The 22700-nt window shown below is 37.5% G+C and overlaps 1 protein-coding gene across 1 annotated transcript in view; it reads right to left on the reverse strand.

Moving 5' to 3' along the window:
- Positions 1-2382: 2382 nt before the first annotated feature.
- Positions 2383-22700, reverse strand: part of RhoGAP93B (MyTH4 and RhoGAP_KIAA1688 domain-containing protein RhoGAP93B) — a 435660-nt gene continuing 415342 nt past the window's right edge. Inside the window, exon 17 of the mRNA XM_067151129.2 lies at positions 2383-2577. Coding sequence (XP_067007230.2) covers positions 2383-2577 — 195 coding nt within the window. The remainder of the gene's footprint in view (positions 2578-22700) is intronic.

Genomic DNA, 22700 nt, shown 5'->3' on the forward strand with positions numbered 1-22700 from the left:
ACAACACATAAAAACAACATCTACAGTTAAACTTTGAATTTACAACCTCTGATTTTATGTTTTTCCTGACCTTACATCATAAAATGTAAGTCCATACTGAAAGTCGTTTGTTTGATAAATCATACCAGCAAGGCACAGCGAGGAATCAACGTTACACAAAGTAGTCTGAATTTTGTGTTTCTTAATGTAGTGAATTATGTTGTTTTAGTAACCTTTCTGAGTAGTAAAGTACTGTGTAACACGTACTCACGAAAAAGAAATGGAACGCCTTCTCTCTGGATGAGAAAATGAAAATTTTGGAACAAGTTGATCACCACATGGGGACGCAGGAGGGCATGTTGCAGCCCTTCCTTCTCAAAAGATCTGCAGCAGTTCGGTGTCGAGGACAGTGTGTTAGAGAATTAACTGTATTTGATGAAACAATGTGAGAAGAAAAAGCAAATATCTATACTTGATTGGCTGAAGAATTAGGCCTAGTGATATTGTCTTTTTTTGTGTACTGTGATATTAAGTTGCCTTTTCAAGTTTTAACAGTTGTATTTACTGTATTTTTAATGTCATCCTACTCTCAGATGTGTAACCTATTGTGTTCTTCCCTCAGTAAATCTGCAAAACTCTTTCGTTATTCTGTCTATGACAGTGCATTTATAAGTAAATTATTTGCATCAAGGACTGAAAGTGTTCTCAGGATATTAAGCAAGTTTCTTCCCCATCATTCTTCTGAAGTGAATGAGAATAAACCGCTCTCCAATAAAACGATCATCAAATGCTCAGATGTGTCTATGCACACTAAGGTCCCACAGCTACATATGGTTGTGAAAGCTGGACCATAAAACGAGATGGAAAACACATTCTTACCTTTGAGCTGTGATGCCGGTGAAGAATTTTAAATATACCTTGGACAGCAAAGAAGACAAACGACTAGGTAGTGGAGAGTATTAATCCAGGTACATCTCTTGAGGCATTTATTACAGGGTTGTAACTGTCACACTTTGGGTATATTATGAGAAGGTCTGATTCCTTAGAAAAAATTATTATGCCGGGGAAAGTGGAAAGACCTCGGGGATTAGGAGATGAGTGCGGCTGGCACTGAGATGGATAGACTTCATCACAGATACAATGAATATGTCACTGGAGAGAATGAAAGGATTTATGGAAAACAGAATCATTTGGAGATACTCCATCCATGAAGTCACAAAGAGTCATTGTCAACTTGATAGCACCTGATATATATACATATTTATCTTTGAAAAGCTTAGATTACAAGTATTTTAAGTATCAGCTTTCCAGCTTGGGCCTCAAGTAGTATATTAACAATATCAGAGCCAAATTTTTTTAACTATTCTGTAAAAAGAATACATGAATGAAGTTAAAATGAGTTTTGTTAATAATCAAATAAGCTTTGGAAAACTTAGATTACAAGTATTTTAAGTATTAGCTTTCCAGCTTGGGCCTCAAATAGTGTGCTAACAATATTAAAGCCAAATATTTCAGACTATTCTGTAAAAAGAATACATGAATGAAGTTAAAGTAAGCTTTGTTAATAACTAACACAAACTGCAGAACTAAGAAAAGTGGTCGCACAAAAGTACAAGGGCTCATTTTCTCCTGAATTCATTTTGCAGTTGCAATAGAATTGGATATCTCTATTTGCACTCAAAGAAAACTTTTTAAAAGTTTATCCATGGAGTACAATATATGAACATATTCAGAAAGGAAGTTTCTTGAATTGGAACAAATTCAAGACACTCTGACAAAAACACACGCGAAGGAATTTAAATACCGGTAAAATTTGCAGAGCAGATTTCAATAAATGTGATGCTTAACAGTCTATGAAATCCAATTAAAGAGCAAATATTAGTCAATTTCTACATAATATTTACACCAGCCCAACGTAACAGCTACACACACCAATTCTCAAAGAAAAAGGTATAGTTTGGCCATGTCCACAAAGAAAGAGCTATTCCCTCCATTTATTCATTTGAACTATGAAATTACATCTGTCTAGAAATTACTTTTGGATCTGTTGTGCAGTATACCATTAAGTAATATTAACTCAGACTTCATTCTGAACTCTAAATGGCCTAGCACCAAGATATGTTGTACAACTGGTATGGCTGCAGCATTAGGCCAGTACCCTCACAAAAGCATGCTTCAGATGCGGTTCATAGTTAACGATCATCATTCATTTGTATCTAAATACCATAAAAAAGTTATCAACAACCACATCATACCGCACTTATAATCTTTGCTACAGCACAAGTGCCAGCAGACTTACAGTGGTTTACAACTCAAATTTATAGCAAAGAGCTAGACTGAGCAGCGAATGAGAGTAAAAACTCATCCATCCCAGCATACTGCTTTGCACCAAGCGGAGACAGGCTAATATACCCCTTCCATAAAACTTGTATCAAGGCTCTGGATGAGTGTGCGGATAAAACCCATTTCTTTGCGAGCATTTTCGAAGATTATTCGAGGATCTTCAGATGTGCACCGTAGACAGTTGGGAGCCATAACCATTGCGAGGTTGCTAGCATCCATCTTTGTAACTTGCACCACTTCTGTCCGTGCAAAGATCTACAAGAAAGAAACAAGAAATCATTTTAGTGCACGAATGTAAAGCACATTATTAAACATTAGCGGAACAATCAAGATAGTTTTTCTGACACAACAGTGGGCAAAAAGAGATTACTTTTATCGTGTATTTTCTCCAACATATAACAAGATTCTACAAGAATTTAAACATTAGTGATAAGCAAACACTTGATGCAAGAGGATTTGTCTCCACAATTTGATCATATGAGCAAAGTTTTAATTGTGCTTTCTCATATGGCAGTATAGTCCAAAGTGAGAGCCACATATTTTTCCACAGTATCAGCAGATATTTCCAAAAATGGGAAATTAGTCCTTTGTTGTCTCCTACCTATCAAAGTGAGTCGGTGGTTGGCTTTGAATATTTCCACACCATTGAATTGATTCTCCTGTATTCAAATGCACAAATCCAGCTCTCCGATGAACTTTTAAAACACTGTTCCTCTGAGACAAGACATTTCAGATCCCCACAATCAGTGATAAGTCATAAGGGGAAAGTCAATGGGAATTGATCAGTAAGGTCAATTACATCACTGATGTCGAGAGGCTGGCCTATTGGGAAATATATATTACAAATTGTAGTTATGGCAGGCAATGAAACACATACTGCTACTGCCTTGCTGTAGGTATCAGAATGAGTGAAGATACCAATGCCACCAGAAGTCCAGTTGGCATTACTCCATTCTTTCAAGTTTAGTTTACAATTTGATTATCTGATCTGAGATTTGTTTCTTGATAAGATGCCTGTCAGAATTGTTACAGTTCTACTCTAACAGGGCCATTGTGTGACTGTTGCTGTGTTAGGTTTCAAGTGGCAAGCCACTTTCTAAACAATGCTTTCTCCATCTAAGGATGGAGGTGTACCCTTAACACGTTCAGTTTATAAACATGTGCGGATCACGCACATAGCGCCATGGGAAAGATGCGAGGAAAAGTGAATTACAGGTTTCCCGCATGGTAAGAATGACTCTCCTTGTCATCTCACACATTGTGTCAGTCCTGTCTACTAGTAGCTTCATCCATAGCCAGATTTGTGCATTGATATATTGTATTGAAAAGGTCAATTTATTTCTTATAATGGCACTTCAGTACAGAACAAAAATGAAATTTATAGCTTATAAGAAGAAATAACACTTCAACATTTGGCAATCTTGCAATGATAAAGACATTGTGACATAAAATTTTATAATAGAGAAGCGTAAATAAGAATATATTTATGTTTGTAATCATACTTGGGCATTTGTTTGTTATCCGCGGTAAATAATGTACAGTAATCTACCCACGCGCTTGGCGGTGATCCGCCTGATGACCAGTATTACCTCTCGATTTCAACCACAGCACAGGTCACGGACCAGGCGCATGATTGGGATAAGTCCACGCGTTCGATATAACCTGTCATACCAATGTTCAAAAATTCAAATTATTACAACTGAGTTCCATGCAAATATCTTGCTCAGGTTGGTAGGTATGTCATGCTCTACAAATATGCAGTGAATGTGTTAACTTCCACTACATCGCTCTGATGAGGTTTTGGAGCAGTACAGGGTCCCAGAAGGCCTTCGAGACCCTTTTGACAACCAGCGGTATGTCTCCTCCTATGAGGGTAGCGCACTGGCTTTAGAGCAGATGTAACAGTTAGTGCTGACACATACCCTCCAGATGGCATGGTTTTTTTCCTTCATAGTAGAGGTAGGACTCCCCTCTACCCCATCTTCTGCTCTAGTTTAGACTAGCTGGGAGGGACATTCCTAGCCCTGGCAGATGATGCCACCTCCAAAGCTGGTGGAGCTTAAGCACACAGACAGGTTATGAAGCGAATACAGAACTGTTGAAAATTTCCAATTTCCCTAGACGAATTGACAGTAGTTCATTTTCTACACTACTGTCTGGCTGGCATTACATTTAATTTATTCTACATTATTGTAAATTCAAACATTCTAGATATTTTTACAATAAGTGGAACAATAATCTAATTTATTAGAATTTCCCAGCTGAAAACATTTTACCTGGAACAAAATTTTAAGGAGCAAGAAAATGTTTATTATACAGTAATATCATTGTCATACATCACCTTAAACTGCAGACATATTCTGACTTCATTATACCACACTGGGCGACTCTCTCATCTAAATAATGTTTTAGCATCCAACTATTTTATCTTAAAGTATATCTTATGAATGTAAATTCTATATTCATATTTTGTAATTTTCAATACATTAAATTCTAAGCTAATGTTATTTCTATGCATCTTAAGATGGCCTAATGGGGCCAAAATATGTACTGTTACTTTTAATCTGATGCCCTTGCAATCTTGAATTGTGAATAAATTTGAAAGTATTGACTAGGTGGAACAATTATATTAGATTTTTAATTTATATAATGTAATCGTCAATACAGAACCAAAATTAAATTCATTTCTATTCCACTTTGACGGGGATTTTGCCAAAGTGATCGCACTTGAGTAACTGATTGGCCTGAACTGCGTGTCTTGAGCAACAAACTACCACAGCGCATCTTCTTTAAATCATCAAGTTAACCATAGCTGGAAGTCATTTCCTTTGGTTCTTGCAGTGACCATGAACCTAGGGAAGCTTGAACAATAAGTGTTTTTAATGTCTACTGCACAATTTGCAAATATTTTACAGTCATTTTAGTCACTTTACATTTTCTTTTACAAATTCTTATATAATTCACAATCATTTATGCAAATCTTTATGTATTTCACCATTCCTTTTGAGATTTTGGACAAATTTTGCAATGAAAACTGTGATAAATCGCAGGACATCATTCACCAAATGATCACATAGAAATATCAATAAATTCCACTATTAAAGTACTGATTATCAATATCCTGACATTCAACATATTGAAATAAATTCGTACGCTATCTAGGGGTTTTACGTGCATGTCCTTTAACCTCAACCCAACAGTGCAAGTGCTTATCCAGAACTTGTCTGCTCTCACAAGGACGAAAGACGTCTTCATCTGGAATTGTAAATTACGCGTTTTTGCAATTGTATGTTTTAGACTATGTTTGTAATATTAGCTAGCAGATGTCGGGGTGAATACACAGGGCCGTTAGTTAAGCTTAACACAGGGATTTGGAGTAAAAAAGAAGAAAGGTTTTGCTGCTAAGTGCATGGTGATGTTCTTTTCAGAAGTTTGTTGACATTGAAAATGTTCATGTTGTAGCTATTGTAGACATTATATCCTGAAAATACAGGAACTCCTAAAAGACAACTCTGAATTTGTTGAAGTGGGTTGCAAAAAGTAACCACAACTGGGTACAACTTTGAATCACTTTGGTTACTACCGTCCATGCAACTGAAAAACCACAATTTTTTAGGCAAGCAGTAACCTTCTCTTTTTCTTCATTACACATTTCTGCGAGAATGGCCGAGGTTTTAATTTTGGCAGAACCGTATTTTGCAACAAAAAGACTTTAAGCTGATGCGCATGATATATAGGAATTAATGTAGAAAACCGTGTGTGTGTGTCTCTCTCTCTCTCTCTCTCTCTCTCTCTCTCTCATGAACTGTAACTTGAATCAAATTCAGGAATATCAGAGAGACTTGTAGTAGCATGAAGTACTATTATATAATTCTGGGATGAATCAGAGAAATGAGCAATTTTTGGAACAACAGAGTATGGACTGGAATAGGAGCATAGGTCCATTATCCGGGTGATTTGGAGAATGAAGTAGTTTTTTTAATGTTATTGATCTGTCTACAAGTTTGAAAACAGAGATATTCAAAAGGAGGCTTTTTTGGTGCAGACTGTCTCGTAACTCTTCAACTTTACAACACGGAAAAGAAAACTTACTGACCTTTTCTTATTACGTAATAAAAGTAAATGTAAGACCATGTATATAGGACTCGAATGGACAAGAATGATTGGAATGTCCAGATGTCTTCAGTGCACAACCCACCCCTGGAGATAAGGATTCTTCAGCTATATTATTTTTAAAAGTTCCTTTTATTATACAGACTAGCTGATGTACCTGTGCTTCCCTACGGGATTCTCAGAAAGACTGACTTTGTAGTTTTCCTAACTGTAGTCAACATAGGTCATTACAAAAATGTCAGTAGGAACGTAGTGATTAAAAGCAATGTTATCATATAAAATACTCGATCAAATGAAAAACTGCACTTCTTCTCACTTTTAACAAACAGTACTACAGTGCCGATCTAACAGTCCAAAGTTCACAAAGCTGGAATGACCAGGCTGCAGACAGCTGTGAACACTCCTCTGGCATTATTCCGTTAAATATGCACACTGCTCATTCTAATCAGTGCCTCAGAGTAGGGATTGAATAGCTCAAATGCTATGATGAACCAGTGTGTTACGTACCAGTAGTATCAGAAAATTTACGAACCAGAGGAATGACATGCTAAAGAAGAAAGTTATCTAATTCCTCAGCTACTTTCCACCAATGATCAGGCAGGCTGTTACACTCAGAACAACCAGGAGAGTTGGCCATGTGGTTAGGGGCGCGCTGCTGTGAGCTTGCATCTGGGAGATGGTGGATTCGAACCCCACTGTCGGCAGCCCTGAAAATGGTATTCTGTGGTTTCCCATTTTCAAACCAGGAAAATGCTGAGGCTGTACCTTAATTAAGGCCAAGGCCACTGCCTTCACACTCCTAGCCGTTTCCTATCCCATCATCGCAATAAGACCTATTTGTTTCGGTGCAACGTAAGGTAAATTTTAAAAAAATACTTGGCATACAGCAGTAATCCTATCTATCGGAGATGAGTGGCAACAGAAGACACAAAGCACATCAGAACAAAAAAAAGGTCAATGTAATGTTATTGTTAATCAATTTTATGAGCTTTCTATATTGTAGCCCTTCACATTTAGTTTTCTTTCGACTCTGCAATATTAAGGCTTCTAATAAAATTATTTATAGCATAGAATGTAGTTCCTTATTCTCCAACTTTACATACCAATTTTCATTAAATTCTGTTTACGTATTTTCTCGTGACTCGGCGCTGATATGGACTTAGTAACAAAAGTCCAAATTCATGAATATCTCTGTGATCATAGCCGGTACGGTAATAATGTATAAGACATAAATGATCAGATATTTAATACTGTTTAACTTTAGTTATGTAGTACTTATCGATACGACCACTAATAACATAAATATTTGAGAATTAAATTGTAGGCCTTCCCCTAAACTACCATTTCACTCAGCGTGAATAACATTATTCATGGCCTAGATTGTAGTGACTTATTCCCCGACTTTGCATACCTATTTTCATTACATTCTCTTCAGCCGTTTTCTCGTGATGCATGTACATACATACATACAGAAATTACGGAAAATTAAAAAGTGCATTTTCTTGTTAGTGTGGACACAACTGATACAGAAATATCATCCTTTTTCAATTCTGAGCAATGTACAGACAAAACTCTTATCTATATATATAAAAGAACATGTCCTGACTGACTGACTGACTGATTCATCATCGCCGAGCCAAAACTTCTGAACATAAAGAAATAAAATTTTGACGATACATTTATATTACAATGTAGGTGCTCGCTAAGGGAGGATTTTGGATATTCCATCGCTAAGGGGCTGAAAAGGGGGGTGAATTTTTAAAATGAGTGTATCTATATCTCAAAACTTTAAAAGTTTACAGATGTAAAAATTGGTATTTAGAATCCCCTTTAAAAATAAAGAAATGCGTATTTTTTTTGTTTTTGGAAAATCCAATTAAGGGGGGTTAAACAGGAGTGACAAATTGGGGTGAATTTTTAGAAAGACTATATCTACAGTATATCTCAGAAACGTAAAATGTTACAGATGTAAAAATTGAAATTTGAAATCTCTTGTAAAAGTAAAGAAACACAGGTGATTTGTTTTCAGAAACTCCCCTTAAGGGGAACTAAAAAGGGGTGAAATTTTAAAATGAGCATGTCTACAGTATATCTCAAAAACTTAACATGTTACAGAAGTGAAAAATGGAAATTTTTTCTCTCTATTAACTCTTGCAGTGCCAAGATGCCGATGCATCGGCACTTACATTCTGTACGAAAAATGCCAGGATGCCGATTCCATCGGCACCCTCTTATATGTGGTGTAGTTATGTAGTAAGGCGCTAGATTGAGTCACAAATCAAGTAGAAAGAAGGTAGAATGTTTGTAATTCCTTCTTATGTCATTAGATGGCACTGACATAGGTTCTTTTTTGCTAGTTTACTTGTCGATTGCGAGTGTATGATCTGTGAGCGCTTGACATCTATGATCCAATATGGCAGCCTCCTTGTTTGTTTATGTCCGCTTCTTGTGACTTGTTTTCAATAATTTTACGTTCTAATTGACGCATTTGAGTTATTTATCATAATATATTTTATTATTATTTATACTGCAGTTATAATTACCTAGCAATTTATTTAGGTCGTCGTAAAGTTGTAAATAGTACAATTATCACAACAAGGCATGTCGTTACCTAGGCCTAATTCGGGATAAGAAATTGAGGAACTTTTGGGTTGCTTTGAAGATGTAAGCGACTCTAATTTTATCAAAAGTGATGATTATGATATTTTTGGGGTCTTCAGGTAGCGCACCAGAGAATGATGGAGCCGTGCCATTGGCTAACGGGCTTACAACATTTCGTGCAATGTCAAAGAGTTATAGTGAGAGTGCTAATGAAAATGACAGTGACAGTGAATTAGATGATTCTCGGACTGAATGCATATTCCCTGAAAGTAATGTTGTCCATCCCCACCATTTTTATCAAATCCCAGGGCCTAAACACGTAGGCTTACCTCAATCTGATGCTCCGTCCATAGAATATTTCAATCTGTTCTTTACACTTTCATTTCTGACACTATTAGTTTATTTTGTATGTTGTTCTGATCTTCTGAACTGTTCTGTAGTAACAAATAGTGCTACTAGACACAGTTCTCTCAAATGATAACTATTACTCTCTCAAAATTCATAAAATATTCAATCGTTGACAGGTTACACTGTTCGTGTATTTCTCTCCACATGTTCAATGTTTTTGGAAATTAGTTTATAAATTGTAAAGTAGACCTACATTAATAACATAAATTGGTATCCCAGATATGAGTTAAGATTAAATATCTTCACTTAGTCACTTTGAGTTTAGTGTAAAATGTGCTAATTAATTTCAAATTATGTTTTTCCTTTTTTTAAATAAAAAATAATTCTATTTTTGTGCACATTATTCCACAAAATTTTGTTTTTTGAAATGCAAGTCACATATTTATATTCCTTGGAGTATATCAAGCTCACATACTAAATTTTACCTCCATATCTTTTAAACTGAGACATAAATAAAATATTTTATACAGTGATGCAAAATCCATTGAAACATGCTTGGCATTCTATGCATATGATGACCTATTATGGGTCGGCATCCAAAAAGTTAAACATAAAGAAATATGTATTTTTTTGTTTTTGGAAAAACCAGTTTGGTGGGGGGTAAAAGTGACTGAAAATGGGGTTGAATTATTTTAAATAGGATACTGATATCTCAAAAACTGAAGATGTTACAGACGTGAAATTTGGTAATTGGAATCTCCTTTAAAAATAAAGAAATGCGTATTTTTGTTTTCAGAAATCCACTTAAAGGAGGGGGGGGGGGAAATAGAAAAATTAGTTGAATTATTTGTATGAAGATACTATTATCTCAAAAACAAAATATTTTGCAGATATGAAAATTTGTATTTGAAATCTGCTTTAAAAGTAAAGAAACATGTATTCTCAGAAAATCCAATGAAGGCGGGGGTGGGAGATGAAAGAATTGAAAAATTAATTAATTGTATGAGGATACTTACATCTAATAAAAACTTTGGTATTTAGAATCCCCTTTAAAAATAAAGAAATGCGTATTTTTTTTTTTGTTTTTGGAAAATCCAATTAATGGGGGTTAAACAGGAGTGACAAATTGGGGTGAATTTTTAGAAAGACTATATCTACAGTATATCTCAGAAACGTAAAATGTTACAGATGTAAAAATTGAAATTTGAAATGGATCTTCTTTAAAAACAAAGAAAAACACGTTTTTGGGGGGAAATCATCTTGGGGGACGGGGGTGAAAAGGAATTGAATTCCTTTTATGAGGACACATATCCCAAAAACTGAAGATGTTAGAGTCGTGATAATTGGTATTTAGAAGATCCTTTACTATTAAAGAAACAAATATTTTTTTTGGGGGGGGGGAGTGTGAAAGGAAGTGAAAAAAGTTAATTCTTTTTATGGGGATACTTATATCTCTTTTGGGGGGGGGGAATCAATTTAACGGCAGTGGGGTGAAAAGGGAGTCGAGACCAATTGATTTTACTGTTCATAATGTACTACTTGATTCTGATTATAAACCGATCATTTTTAATCTTTCCTGGGTTCGTTTTCAAGAGCCATTTTTTCCTTTGGAGAACAAAAGTTAGTTTACAGTAGATTCTCCTGGCATATAAATAAAAATGTAAACACATGTGAAATAAACGATAGGAATGATATTGACCGTGCAATTGTTCACCTCTATAATAAGGTCAATAATACACGGAAGTATATCATTCGTATCGTCAGAAATCGCACGCACTTGCCTACATGTGACAATGATGCTGGTCACATTGTCAGCAATGACAATGGCTGCAGATGTAATTTATTGCCAAGTAGCGGTCTTGCATCTTGCTGCGCGGACCAGAACATCAATAATAATAATAACCTAAATTCAAATAATATCACCCATTCTAATAATACTAATAATAATAATAATAATAATAATAATAATAATAATAATAATAATAATAATAATAATAATAATGTTCTGGACCGTCGTCAAACGTGGGTACCGTGCTGGAAACGGGTCCTGGCTGGGTAATGACTACGAATGCAGTCTGGCCGCAGGTTCAGTACCTCCAATGCACCCAAGACGACACCGCGCTGGATCTCCTGAAGGATTTGATCCATAATAAAAAATGCTTATAGGAGAAGATGACAAAGATTTAGGGACCCAACTGAGCAGGCAGAATACCTTGAACTAGCCCGGGAAGTACAAAATCGATTGCTGGAGAGAAAGATTGAAAAATGGCAGGAACTTTGCCGTCAGATCACGAAGTTTGGGTTACTATTATTATTATTGATGTTCTGGACCGCACAGCAAGATGCAAGACTGCTACTTGGCGATCAATTACATCTGCTGCCATTGTCATTGCTGACAATGTGACCAGCATCTTCCGCCTGGTCAGTTGGGTCCCTAAATCCTTGGCATCTTCTCCTAAAAGCATTTTTAATATGGATCAAATCCTTAAGGAGATGCGGCGTGGTGTCGTCTTGGGTGCCTTGGCGGTACTGAACCACCGGCTGGACTGCATTCGTAGTCATTACCCGGCCAGGACCCGTTTCCAGCGCACTCCGCACAGTTTGACGACGGTCCAGAACATTATTATTATTATTATTATTATTATTATTATTATTATTATTATTATTATTAGAGTGGGTGATATTATTTGAATTTGGGTTACTATTATTATTATTGATGTTCTGGACCGCACAGCAAGATGCAAGACCGCTACTTGGCGATCAATTACATCTGCTGCCATTGTCATTGCTGACAATGTGACCAGCATCTTTGTCGCACGTAGGCAAGTGCACAGGATTTCTGGCGATACGAATGATATACTTCCGTGCATTACTGACCTTATTATAGAGCTGAACAATTGCACGGTCAATATCATTCGTATAGTTTATTTCAAATGTGTTTAAATTTTTATTTATTCTACTGTAATCTAACTTTAAGTTCTCCAAAGAAAAAGATAGCTCTTGAAAACGAACCCAGAAAACATTAAAAATGATTGGTTTATGATCAGAATCAAGTAGTACATTATGAACATTAAAATCAATTGGTCTCAACTCCTTTTTCACCCCACTGCCGTTAAATTGATTTCCCCCCACCCCTCCCCCCCAAAAAAGATGTGTTTCTTTATGGTCAAAGGAGATTCCAGATACCAATGTTCACGTCTGTTACCTTCAGTTTTGAGATATAAGTATCTCCATAAAAAGAATTAACTTTTTTCACTTCCTTTCACACTCCCCTCCCCCTTTAAAAAATACTTTTTTCTTTAATAGTAATGGATCTTCTAAATACCAATTATCACGACTCTAACATCTTCAGTTTTTGAGATATGTGTCCTCATAAAAGGAATTCAACTCCTTTTCACCCCCGCCCCCAAGATGATTTCCTCCCAATGTGTTTTCCCTTGTTTTTAAAGGAAATCCAAATACCAATTTTCACGTCTGTAACAACTTTAGTTTTTATTAGATGTAAGTATCCTCATACAATTAATTCAATTAATTTTTCAATTCTTTCACCCCCCTCCCCCGCCTTCATTGGATTTTCCGAGAATACGTGTTTCTTTACTTTTAAAGCAGATTTCAAATACAAATTTTCATATCTGCAAAATCTTTCATTTTTGAGATAATAGTATCTTCATACAAATAATTCAACTAATTTTTCTATTCCCCTCCCCCATGCCCCCTTTAAGTGGATTTCCGGAAACAAAAATATGCATTTCTTTGTTTTTAAAGGAGATTCCAAATACCAAATTTCACATCTGTAACATCTTCAGTTTTTGAGATATCAGTATCCTAATTAAAAGAATTCAACCCCATTTTCAGTCACTTTTACCCCCCACCGAAGTGCTTTTTCCAAAAACAAAGAATACATATTTCTTTATGTTTAATAGAGATAAAATATTCCATTTTTCACTTCTGTAACATGTTAAGTTTTTGAGATATACTGTAGACATGCTCATTTTAAAATTTCACCCCTTTTTTTTTTTTTTTGCTATGGGCTTTACGTCGCACCGACACAGATAGGTCTTATGGCGACGATGGGATAGGAAAGGCCTAGGAGTTGGAAGGAAGCGGCCGTGGCCTTAATTAAGGTACAGCCCCAGCATTTGCCTGGTGTGAAAATGGGAAACCACGGAAAACCATCTTCAGGGCTGCCGATAGTGGGATTCGAACCTACTATCTCCCGGATGCAAGCTCACAGCCGTGCGCCTCTACGCGCACGGCCAACTCGCCCGGTCACCCCATTTTAGTTCCCCTTAAGTGGAGTTTCTGAAAACAAATCAGCTGTGTTTCTTTACTCTTACAGGAGATTCCAAAGTCCAATTTTTACGTCTGTAATATTTTACCTTTCTGAGATATACTGTTGACATAGTCTTTCTAAAAATTCACCCCAATTTGTCACTCCTGTTTAACCCACATTAATTGGATTTTCCAAAAACAAAACAAAACAAAACAAAACATGTTTCTTTATTTTTAAAGAAGATCCCAAAAACCAATTTTCAGGTCTGTAATATCTTCAGTTTCTGAGATATAAGTATCCTCATTAAAGGCATTCAACCCCTTTTTCTTTTTCTTCTTCTTTTTTTCTTTTTTTATTTTGCTAGTGGCTTTACATCGCAAGGACATAGATAGGTCTTATGGCGACGATGGGATACAAAAGGCTAGGAGTTGGAAGGAAGCGGCCATGGCCTTAATTATGGTACAGCCCCAGCATTTGCCTGGTGTGAAAATGGGAAACCACGGTAAACCATCTTCAGGGCTGCCAACAGTGGGATTCTAACCCACTATCTCCCGGATGCAAGCTCACAGCCGCGTGCCCCTGACTGCACGGCCAACTCGCCCAGTTCACCTTTATTTTTCACCCCTCCTGTTGGGATTTTCCGAAAAAACAAAAACAAAAAAAACAAAAAAAAGTGTTTATTTTTAAAGGAGATTCTAAATACCAATTTTTACATCTGTAAACTTTTAAAGTTTTGAGATATAGATACACTTATTTTTAAAATTCACCCCCCTTTTCACCCTGTTAGCGACGGAATATCTAAAAATCCTCCCTTAGCGAGCACCTACATTGTAATATAAATGTATCGTCAAAATTTTATTTCTTTATTTTCAGTAGTTTTGGCTCGGTGATGATGAATCAGTCAGTCAGAACATGTTCTTTTTTATTTATATAGATGTTAAGCATTCAGTTATAAATTTCAGTATAATATCGTAGTGAAGCACGGGTATCTTGCTAGTTTTATATATATATATATACAGTAGATGTTGGCTCAGTTATGAGCACTAGTGTTACATGCCATTCGGTCAACATAAACTTACTTTACAATGCTTTAAAAATAAATACTGTCTCAGCTTATTTTACGACTTTATACAGTTGACTGGTCGAGGAAATCGAATGTGAATTACATGTTCTACGACTGCAAAATGAAGAGGATGTTACAGATGTAAGGGTAATACCATCAGAGGCCCTAGATAGAGAGCACAGCCTACTGGTAATGGAATTGCAGACATGGAAGGAAAGAAAGAGGACAAAGAATCAAGAAAAACGGATCAAAATATGGAAACTGGAGGAGAAGAAAACCAAGGAAGAATACTTGGGAAAAATAAGATTGAAATTACCAACAGATGATACAAAAGCAGAAGAAGAAGAACGGGAAAGATTCAAGAGGACATTAGGAACAGCTGCAGAAGATGTGTGTGGGAGGAAAAGATACCAGGAGACCCCATGGTGAAACAACAGTGTCAAAGAGGCAGTTGGGGAGAATAAAAAAGCTTTTAGAGCGTTGTTTCAGCTGGGGACAATTGAGACAAGACAAGAATATAAGACCATAAAGGAGGAAGCTATAAAGGTAGTAGCAGAGAAGAAAAAATGGATGGAAAAGTGGACAAACATGATGGAAGAAGAGAGCAAAGGAAACAGAAAAGTACTGTATGGAATGGTCAGGAATAAGAGAAAAGGTATGAGGGAGAATATTATAATGATAGATAAAAGTGAAAGTTAAGTGTAGGAAAGAGAGAAACTCAAAGGAATGTGGAAAGAATATTTTGAAGCCTTACTAAATCCAGAAGGATGCATTGAGGAGGAAAGCACAAGTATCGACGAAGGCAGAAACCTGGAAACAGAAGAAATGAGGAGAAGTGGAGGTAGCACTGGACAAGATGAAAGGAGAGTAATCTCCAAGTTTAGATGAAGTGAACATTGAGACAGTGAAGACAGCAGGAGAGGTAGGGAAATAATGGCTCTATCATGTGCTGGAAGGAGAAGAAGACCCCTGAAGACTGGAAGAAGGAGTTATACAAATCCATCTTCAAGAAGGGAAATAGGAATGATTTTCAAAACTATAGAGGAGACACATTGATATGTCATTGTGAAAAGGTGTTTGAGAAGATTCTAGAGAACAGAATCAGAAATAGGTTGGAAAAAAGGCTACGAGTCGAGCAGTATGGCTTCAGATCGGGAAGGTACAGTACACCTTATATTGGCAGTAAGATAACTGCAAGAGCATTTTTTATGAGTGGGTTAAATATCCAGTGCTACATTCACAACTGAAATGCCATTGATGTGCTGTACATTTTCTTGAGTATTGGAGCCACAGGAAATGCCATCCCCCATCCTGATTTCTGATGTGGTCCAGTTTAGTGAGTTCCAATGGCCATCAAAGTTTCTTTATTTCATAACATGTAGGTGTTGTTAATGTTTCTTTATGACAGGTAAACACTCCATCCTGTACAATGTCACTAGACGTACAACCATACTGTAAATTTTTTATTTTATGTACAGTGGCATCTTCTGGCTGAAAAGAACTCCTGTAACCTGGCATCACTCTATTCAGATATAATACACCAACCTTTTCTTGATCCCAAGTTCCCATACAGCACTATGGAGCTCAGGGATCAAGAAAAGGTTCGCGTACTATAGCAATAACTCTGTTCCATACATCTACGAGTGTGCTACTATCTGAACGGATGACTGATCCCAAATATTTAAAATCACTGGTTTTAGGGGTATCAATGCTATCAATGTCAAGTGAAATATGATTCTGTTCTCCACACTCCAAGTACACCTCAGATTAAGTCTCGGGGCATATTTATCGAGGTGAGTTTTCTAGCACTGGATTAACTGTTATAAATCTTGCCATGTTCTGGTGACAACCACGATATCATCGGCATAAACCAGTGTGGAATCTGCAGTTCTGGAGCTATGGTGTCCAGGCACAGGATAAATAAAAGTGAAGACAAAGCCAATCCCTGATAAACACCAACTTGGATGTTAAAAGGTGTGAAAGTTCCTACAGCAAATCGGACATGGCTGGTAACGATCTAGGTTCATCCAACACAAGCTTGTGGTACTCCATGCATCCTAAGCACCTGCTAGACAAAGCTGTGTGGCCCTCTATCGAATACAAAGAAATAATATTGATACTATGTAAAATAAAGTATTGATTAGGTGGAGACTCATCCTTCATACTTGTGTACTTGAACTGTCAATACGGACCATGAAGCTAATAGATTATAGTACTTTTCAAGATTCAAGAACCCCAGATGAAGGGCTCTCTGTTTCTCCTGGTATAGCTACGGTAGAAGGTGCAAGGCATGTATTCTATTCATAGTCCCTTTGCCTTGTACAAAACCACATTGGTTAAGGGTGATGTCAACTAGGTTGCGATGACGAGACTCAAGAACACATTCGAAAATCGGATGGTTATGAGCAAAGTGGTTAGGGTCATGTAGGTGTGAGCTTGCATTTGGGAAACAGTGGGTTCAAATTCTTCGGTGAGCAGCTCTGAAGATGGTTTTCCACAGTTTCCCATTTTCACACCAGACAAATGCTGGGGCTGTACCTTAGTTAAGGCCATAGCCACTACCTTCCCAATCTTAGCCCTTTCCATCCTTGGTTCATAAAAAACCTTCGACATGTTAGTGCGGCATTAAACCACTAGCAAAACAACAAAACAAAATTGGATGATAGCTAGAATAGTCCACGACAACAGCTCTACCTTTCCATACTGAAACTGTAATGCTAGTACGCCAGATGGGAGGTGCTTCATTTTCATCAATGATTCTCCTCAATAAATCTGAAAGAAACTGAGCTGCCTGATGTTCAAACAGCTTCCACACCTCAGCTGGAGAGTCCAATTGCTTTTCTGTTCTTATTTTCTGCTTCATCAGCAGTGATGATGAGGCAGGACTGAAGACAGGTTCTGCATTTGGTATTGGTGGTTGAGGAAATTCACACAGCAGATTTTCGCAGAATGCTTCTTCCAATGACTGAATATCTCATTTGGTTTTTGTAGAAGTTCCTGGTTTTCATCCTTTATAGTTATTACATGCCCAGTGTCCTGTGTTGAGCAGTGGCAATTTCTTGCTAGTTGGTAGATATTCTCGGCACCCTCTGGGGTGTCTAGCTGGTCACAGATATCCTTGTAATGGTTTTTTTTTTTTTCCTTTATAACTTCACTCTTTGCTTCTGACTTCAGCTAGCATTGCTGATGATCTGCATAGAGTTCTGTCCTCAGCTAGATCTTGTAGGTCATCGCCATAAGACCTATCTGTGTCGGTGCGACGTAAAGCCCCTAGCAAAAAAAAAAAAAAAAAAAAAAAAATCTTGTAGGCTAATTGATCTGCCTTAATGGCATTTTGTATGGTATACAACAAAACAAATGACACAGAAATTATTGCTTTTCAACTATCCACGTTTCCCTAGCAATGAAGAATCTATTTCTTATTTCTTTGATTTTGTCCTACTTTGAACCATGGTAAACAACTGATTTGCTGGTTAGTCCTTTTTTCTTCTCCCAGAACTTCATCATCATTTCACTGTGGTTCCTCTGACCACATGTTCTTGGACTTTTCACTTTGTTTTTCCTGAACCCCTTGAATTTATCAATTTTAGCTCTAAACATATCTCTAACGATTTCTTTTGGACTGATGCCAACTTCTTCCATGTCTTTTCTTGTTTCTTCTACCCATTTAGAAGTTGCTTTTAATTTGATGATGTAGTTACAGATTTTCTTTGTTAGTCATTCAATCTTAAGAGGTGCCCATAAAACTTCAGTCTCCTCTTATGTATGGTGTCTGTGATCTTTTCTGTATGTCTGTATAGATCTTCATTTCTCCTCTTCCTCCACGTAACATCCTTTCTTTTTTTTGGGTCCTAAGATCATTCTCCAGATTTTCCTTTCTTTCTTCTCTAGCTCATCCATTTCCCCTTTCTTATTCAGTATCAGACATTCTGAACTGTAAAGTCCCTCTGGCTTGATAACCATCGTATAGTGTCTGATCTTTGCTCTGTAAGATATCATTCTTTTATTGTATCTATTCTGTACTAATCTATAGGCTAACTCCGTCTTTCTGGCCCTTCCCTGATTTGCTTCTTTATCAATCCCATTTGGCTCGATCCATTCACCAAGATATTTAAATTTATCTGACCTCTTGATTTTCCTATACTTTGTTTCCAGGTGCTTTTCTTTATTACAAACAGTACTCTGTCTTTTCATATGAGATCCTGAGTTCTGTTTTCTCTGCAATTTCATGTAATTTTCAATCATTATTTGGGCTTCTTTATCTCCTCCTAACAATGCCATATCATCAGCGAAAGTTAAGCAATCTACCTTCACATTCTGCTTCCTTGTACTTAAATAGATTCCTTCTATCCCTTCTTCTTTCATGGTTTTCAAGTTCTCATTACTTTTTCCACTTTATTTATTTATTTATTATTTATTGTATACTCGTATAAAAATTTGACTTAGTGTGAATTCAGTGCTGTGTTCATTTCTGCAATTATGGTTCTCACAACAGGGGAGAAGGTGTATTTCCGGTCATACAAATTGGGGCATCAGAATGAGCCAAGTTTGCTTAACATTAAAGAACAGTATGAGGAACAATTTAATTACAAGGTACCAAATAACAAACAATATCAGCTGCTTATCATTCGGGATAAGCCTTACGTCATAGGGGAACAACACGGCACCCAAGAACCATGACCACAAACGAGAATCATGGATGACTTCTCTAGTGACAGTCCCCAAAGTGTAGTCTACGACAATTATCACTACAACTCAGATTGAGCGTTAGGTCTGCTTGGAGAATGTTTGAAAAGCTGGGTGGATTTGCATACCACATTCAAGTTGCTCAGCATTGAACAGGAAGAGATGAATGATCCCGATTACAGCATTGCAGCCAAGTGTTGTCCATGACATATGAAGATCCAGATTTCATCTTCTTCTTCTTCTTCTTCTTGCGTTACGGCCTCTGTAGGACCACGGACAGCTCCTTCATGGATTGCATTTTCTTCTTCTCCTCCCAGAACCTCTTCATCCTTTCTCTTCTTCTCTCCCGCTCTTCTTCCGAGATATTCAGTATCCTCTTCTCTTGTCTACTCCACTGGTGACTCTCAATCCTTTTCCTGTACCCATCCCTATCATTGATCTCTGGCATATTAGTCGGTATGTACTTGCTTCTCCAATTTTCCTTTTCTTCCACCTTGATCCCCAATTCCGAACAATCTTTCCGGAGTTCAACTACCCACTTGGTTCCTGTCTTTCCTCGTGTCCTCGCTGTTGTTTCCCATACTCTTTTCGTCATTCTATCCATATTCATCCTGATTACATGTCCCGCAAACCTTGCTCTTTTCAGTCTGATTTCTTCTGAGATTGTCCTCATGTTCCGGTATAGTTCTTCCCTGGGTCTCCTCATCCATCTCTCACCTCCTCTCTTAGGGCCTAGTATTTTCCTCAATATTTTTCTCTCCTCTTTCTCTAGTTGTTCCGCACCATTTCTTCCTAGTGCTATTGTCTCAGAAGCATATAATACAGCATTTCTCACCGTTGCCTTGTAATGTCTAATCTTTGCGTCTGTAGATATATTCTTTTTATTGTATATATCTCTGGTCATACAGAAGGCTGATCGCATCTTCTTTATCCTCTCTGTTATTCCCTCATTGCTCCTATTCCTTCCTGTTATAAATTCTCCCAGGTACTTGAATTTGTCCACCTTTTGCACGGTGCCTTCCGGTGTTGTCCAATCCTCAGTGGTATTCAATGTCTTTGTCTTGTTGTAGGCGATCCTCAGTCCTACCCTTCCGGCTATATTGCTTAAGTTGTTGAGTTGTGTCTTTGCATCTTCTTCTGTCTCACTTACTATAGCTATGTCGTCCGCAAAGGCTAGACAATCTACTTGGGCCCTATTGTCCTTTTTGTCCCCAACATGCGTCTTTGGTATTCCCATTGTCTCATTCATTGTTTTCCACTGCCTGATGACTTCATCCAGAGCTATGTTGAACAACATTGGTGATAATCCATCTCCTTGTTTGACACCAGTGTTGATATCAAATTCTTCAGAGAGTACTCCTCTGAATCTCACCCTTGCCTTTGTGTCTGATAGTATTTCCATTATGAGTTCATGTGTAGTGCCATCTAATCCTCTATTCTTAAGGATTCTTCCAAGGGTTTGTCTGTCAATGGAGTCATATGCCTTAGTGAAATCTACAAAGGTTACCACCGTTTTTTTTGTTCTTTAAGGCCCGATGTTCTATCAGTTGTTTCAGTATAAATATCTCTTCTATGCATCCTCTTCCCTTCCTAAATCCTGCTTGGTAGTCTCCAATTGTACTTTCTAACTGTTCTTCCAGTCTATTGAGCAGGACTTTCGACAACACCTTATAGCCAATCTCTAGTAGCGAAATTCCTCTATAGTTGTTTGCATCCCTCTTGTCTCCCTTCTTATGTATTGGTATTATGATTGCATTCTTCCATCCTTCTGGTAACTTCTTTGTTCTCCAAATCTGGCCGATGATGTTGGTCATGTTGTCTACTGCCTTGTCACCTCCGCACTTAATGATCTCAGCTAATATTCCATCTTCTCCGGTTGCTTTGTTATTCTTTAGATCGCTTATGGCCTGTGCGACCTCATCTCTAGTTGGAGTATATGACTCTCTCTCTTCTGTGTTTGTCCCCAGCTCCAGCTCTTCTTCAGGTGGTTCACAGTTTAACAGGTCATGAAAGTATTCTGCAAGTATCCTACAGTTCTCCTTCGCACTAACTGCCAGATCCCCATTCTTATCTCTTATAAAGAGTTCTCTGCCTTTATATCCACTCAGACTCTTTTTGAATTTCCCAAAAAAGTCTCTACTATTGTTTTTCCTGAAGTTGTTTTCAATTTCATCCAATTCCTGCTTCATCCTCTGTCTTTTGGTCCAGATTTCTTCTGCAACATATGATTTTCAAATGAAAGCCATATTCACCTTGTGGCTACTTCAACCAACAAGCAACTCAATTTTTAGGCTCTGATAGACATAATAATAAATAATAATCGTATGGCCTCAGCTACCATGTGCAGACATTTCAATTTGACGCCATCTGGCTGTCTGCTCGTCAACTTCGACGTTCCGTTTTACTCTAGGCCCGCTAGATGGCAGACCGAGTAAACCGAAACTATCTTGGGCGTCTATGGCTGAGATTTAATGAATTTTGTCGGGTAAACACCAAATGTGTCACCAGAGATCTTTTACATGCCGACATCGTACGACATGGAGTGTCGAATGGACTTTTTTTCCGCCCTTCAAAAATCCGACTACCTCTGCCGGGTTTGAACCCGCTATCTTGGGATCCGGAGGCCGACACTCTACCACTGATACACAGAGATGGACATGATGTCATTATACAGAAACCCCTACACAGAATGCGGGTTAATATTTGTGTCCGGTCATGGAATATTGGACCCTTATTTCATCAAGGATAATGCACAGAATCCAAAAACAGTGGACCAGGTAGTCTACAGAAACCTCATTATTACCGCATTTGTATGTGACTTGGCCCTTTTTTTTTGTTGCACCTGAAACTTAACCCTCCAATGACAATGGATGAAGCAAGATGGAACTACAGCCCACACTGTGGGGGATTCACTTACCCTTCTTCAATGACAGTTTGGCGATGGCCTAATTTCTTATGGAAGTCCATTCCCATACCCTTTCTGCTGCCCAGATCTCACGGCTCCAGATGTCTACATATGGGGCTTGGTGAAAGAATCATTTCAAGGCAAGTGACCCACCTACAAATATTCCAGAACTGCGAGAGAAGATAACGTCATTTCTTGTGTCCTTACAGCGACCTTTGTACATCAACGTGTTCGATAATTTTCAGAAACATTTTAACAATATGTGCACGTGATAGTACACATTTTGAGCACATAGTGTACCAACGCTATTAAATAATATTTCAGTGTCATTTGTTTTGCCACATACTGTAAATGTTAATTCCACCATTACACCTCCTTGTTGACCAGGT

This window comes from Anabrus simplex, chromosome 1 (genome assembly GCF_040414725.1).
Source record: "Anabrus simplex isolate iqAnaSimp1 chromosome 1, ASM4041472v1, whole genome shotgun sequence".
NCBI lineage: Eukaryota > Metazoa > Arthropoda > Insecta > Orthoptera > Tettigoniidae > Anabrus > Anabrus simplex.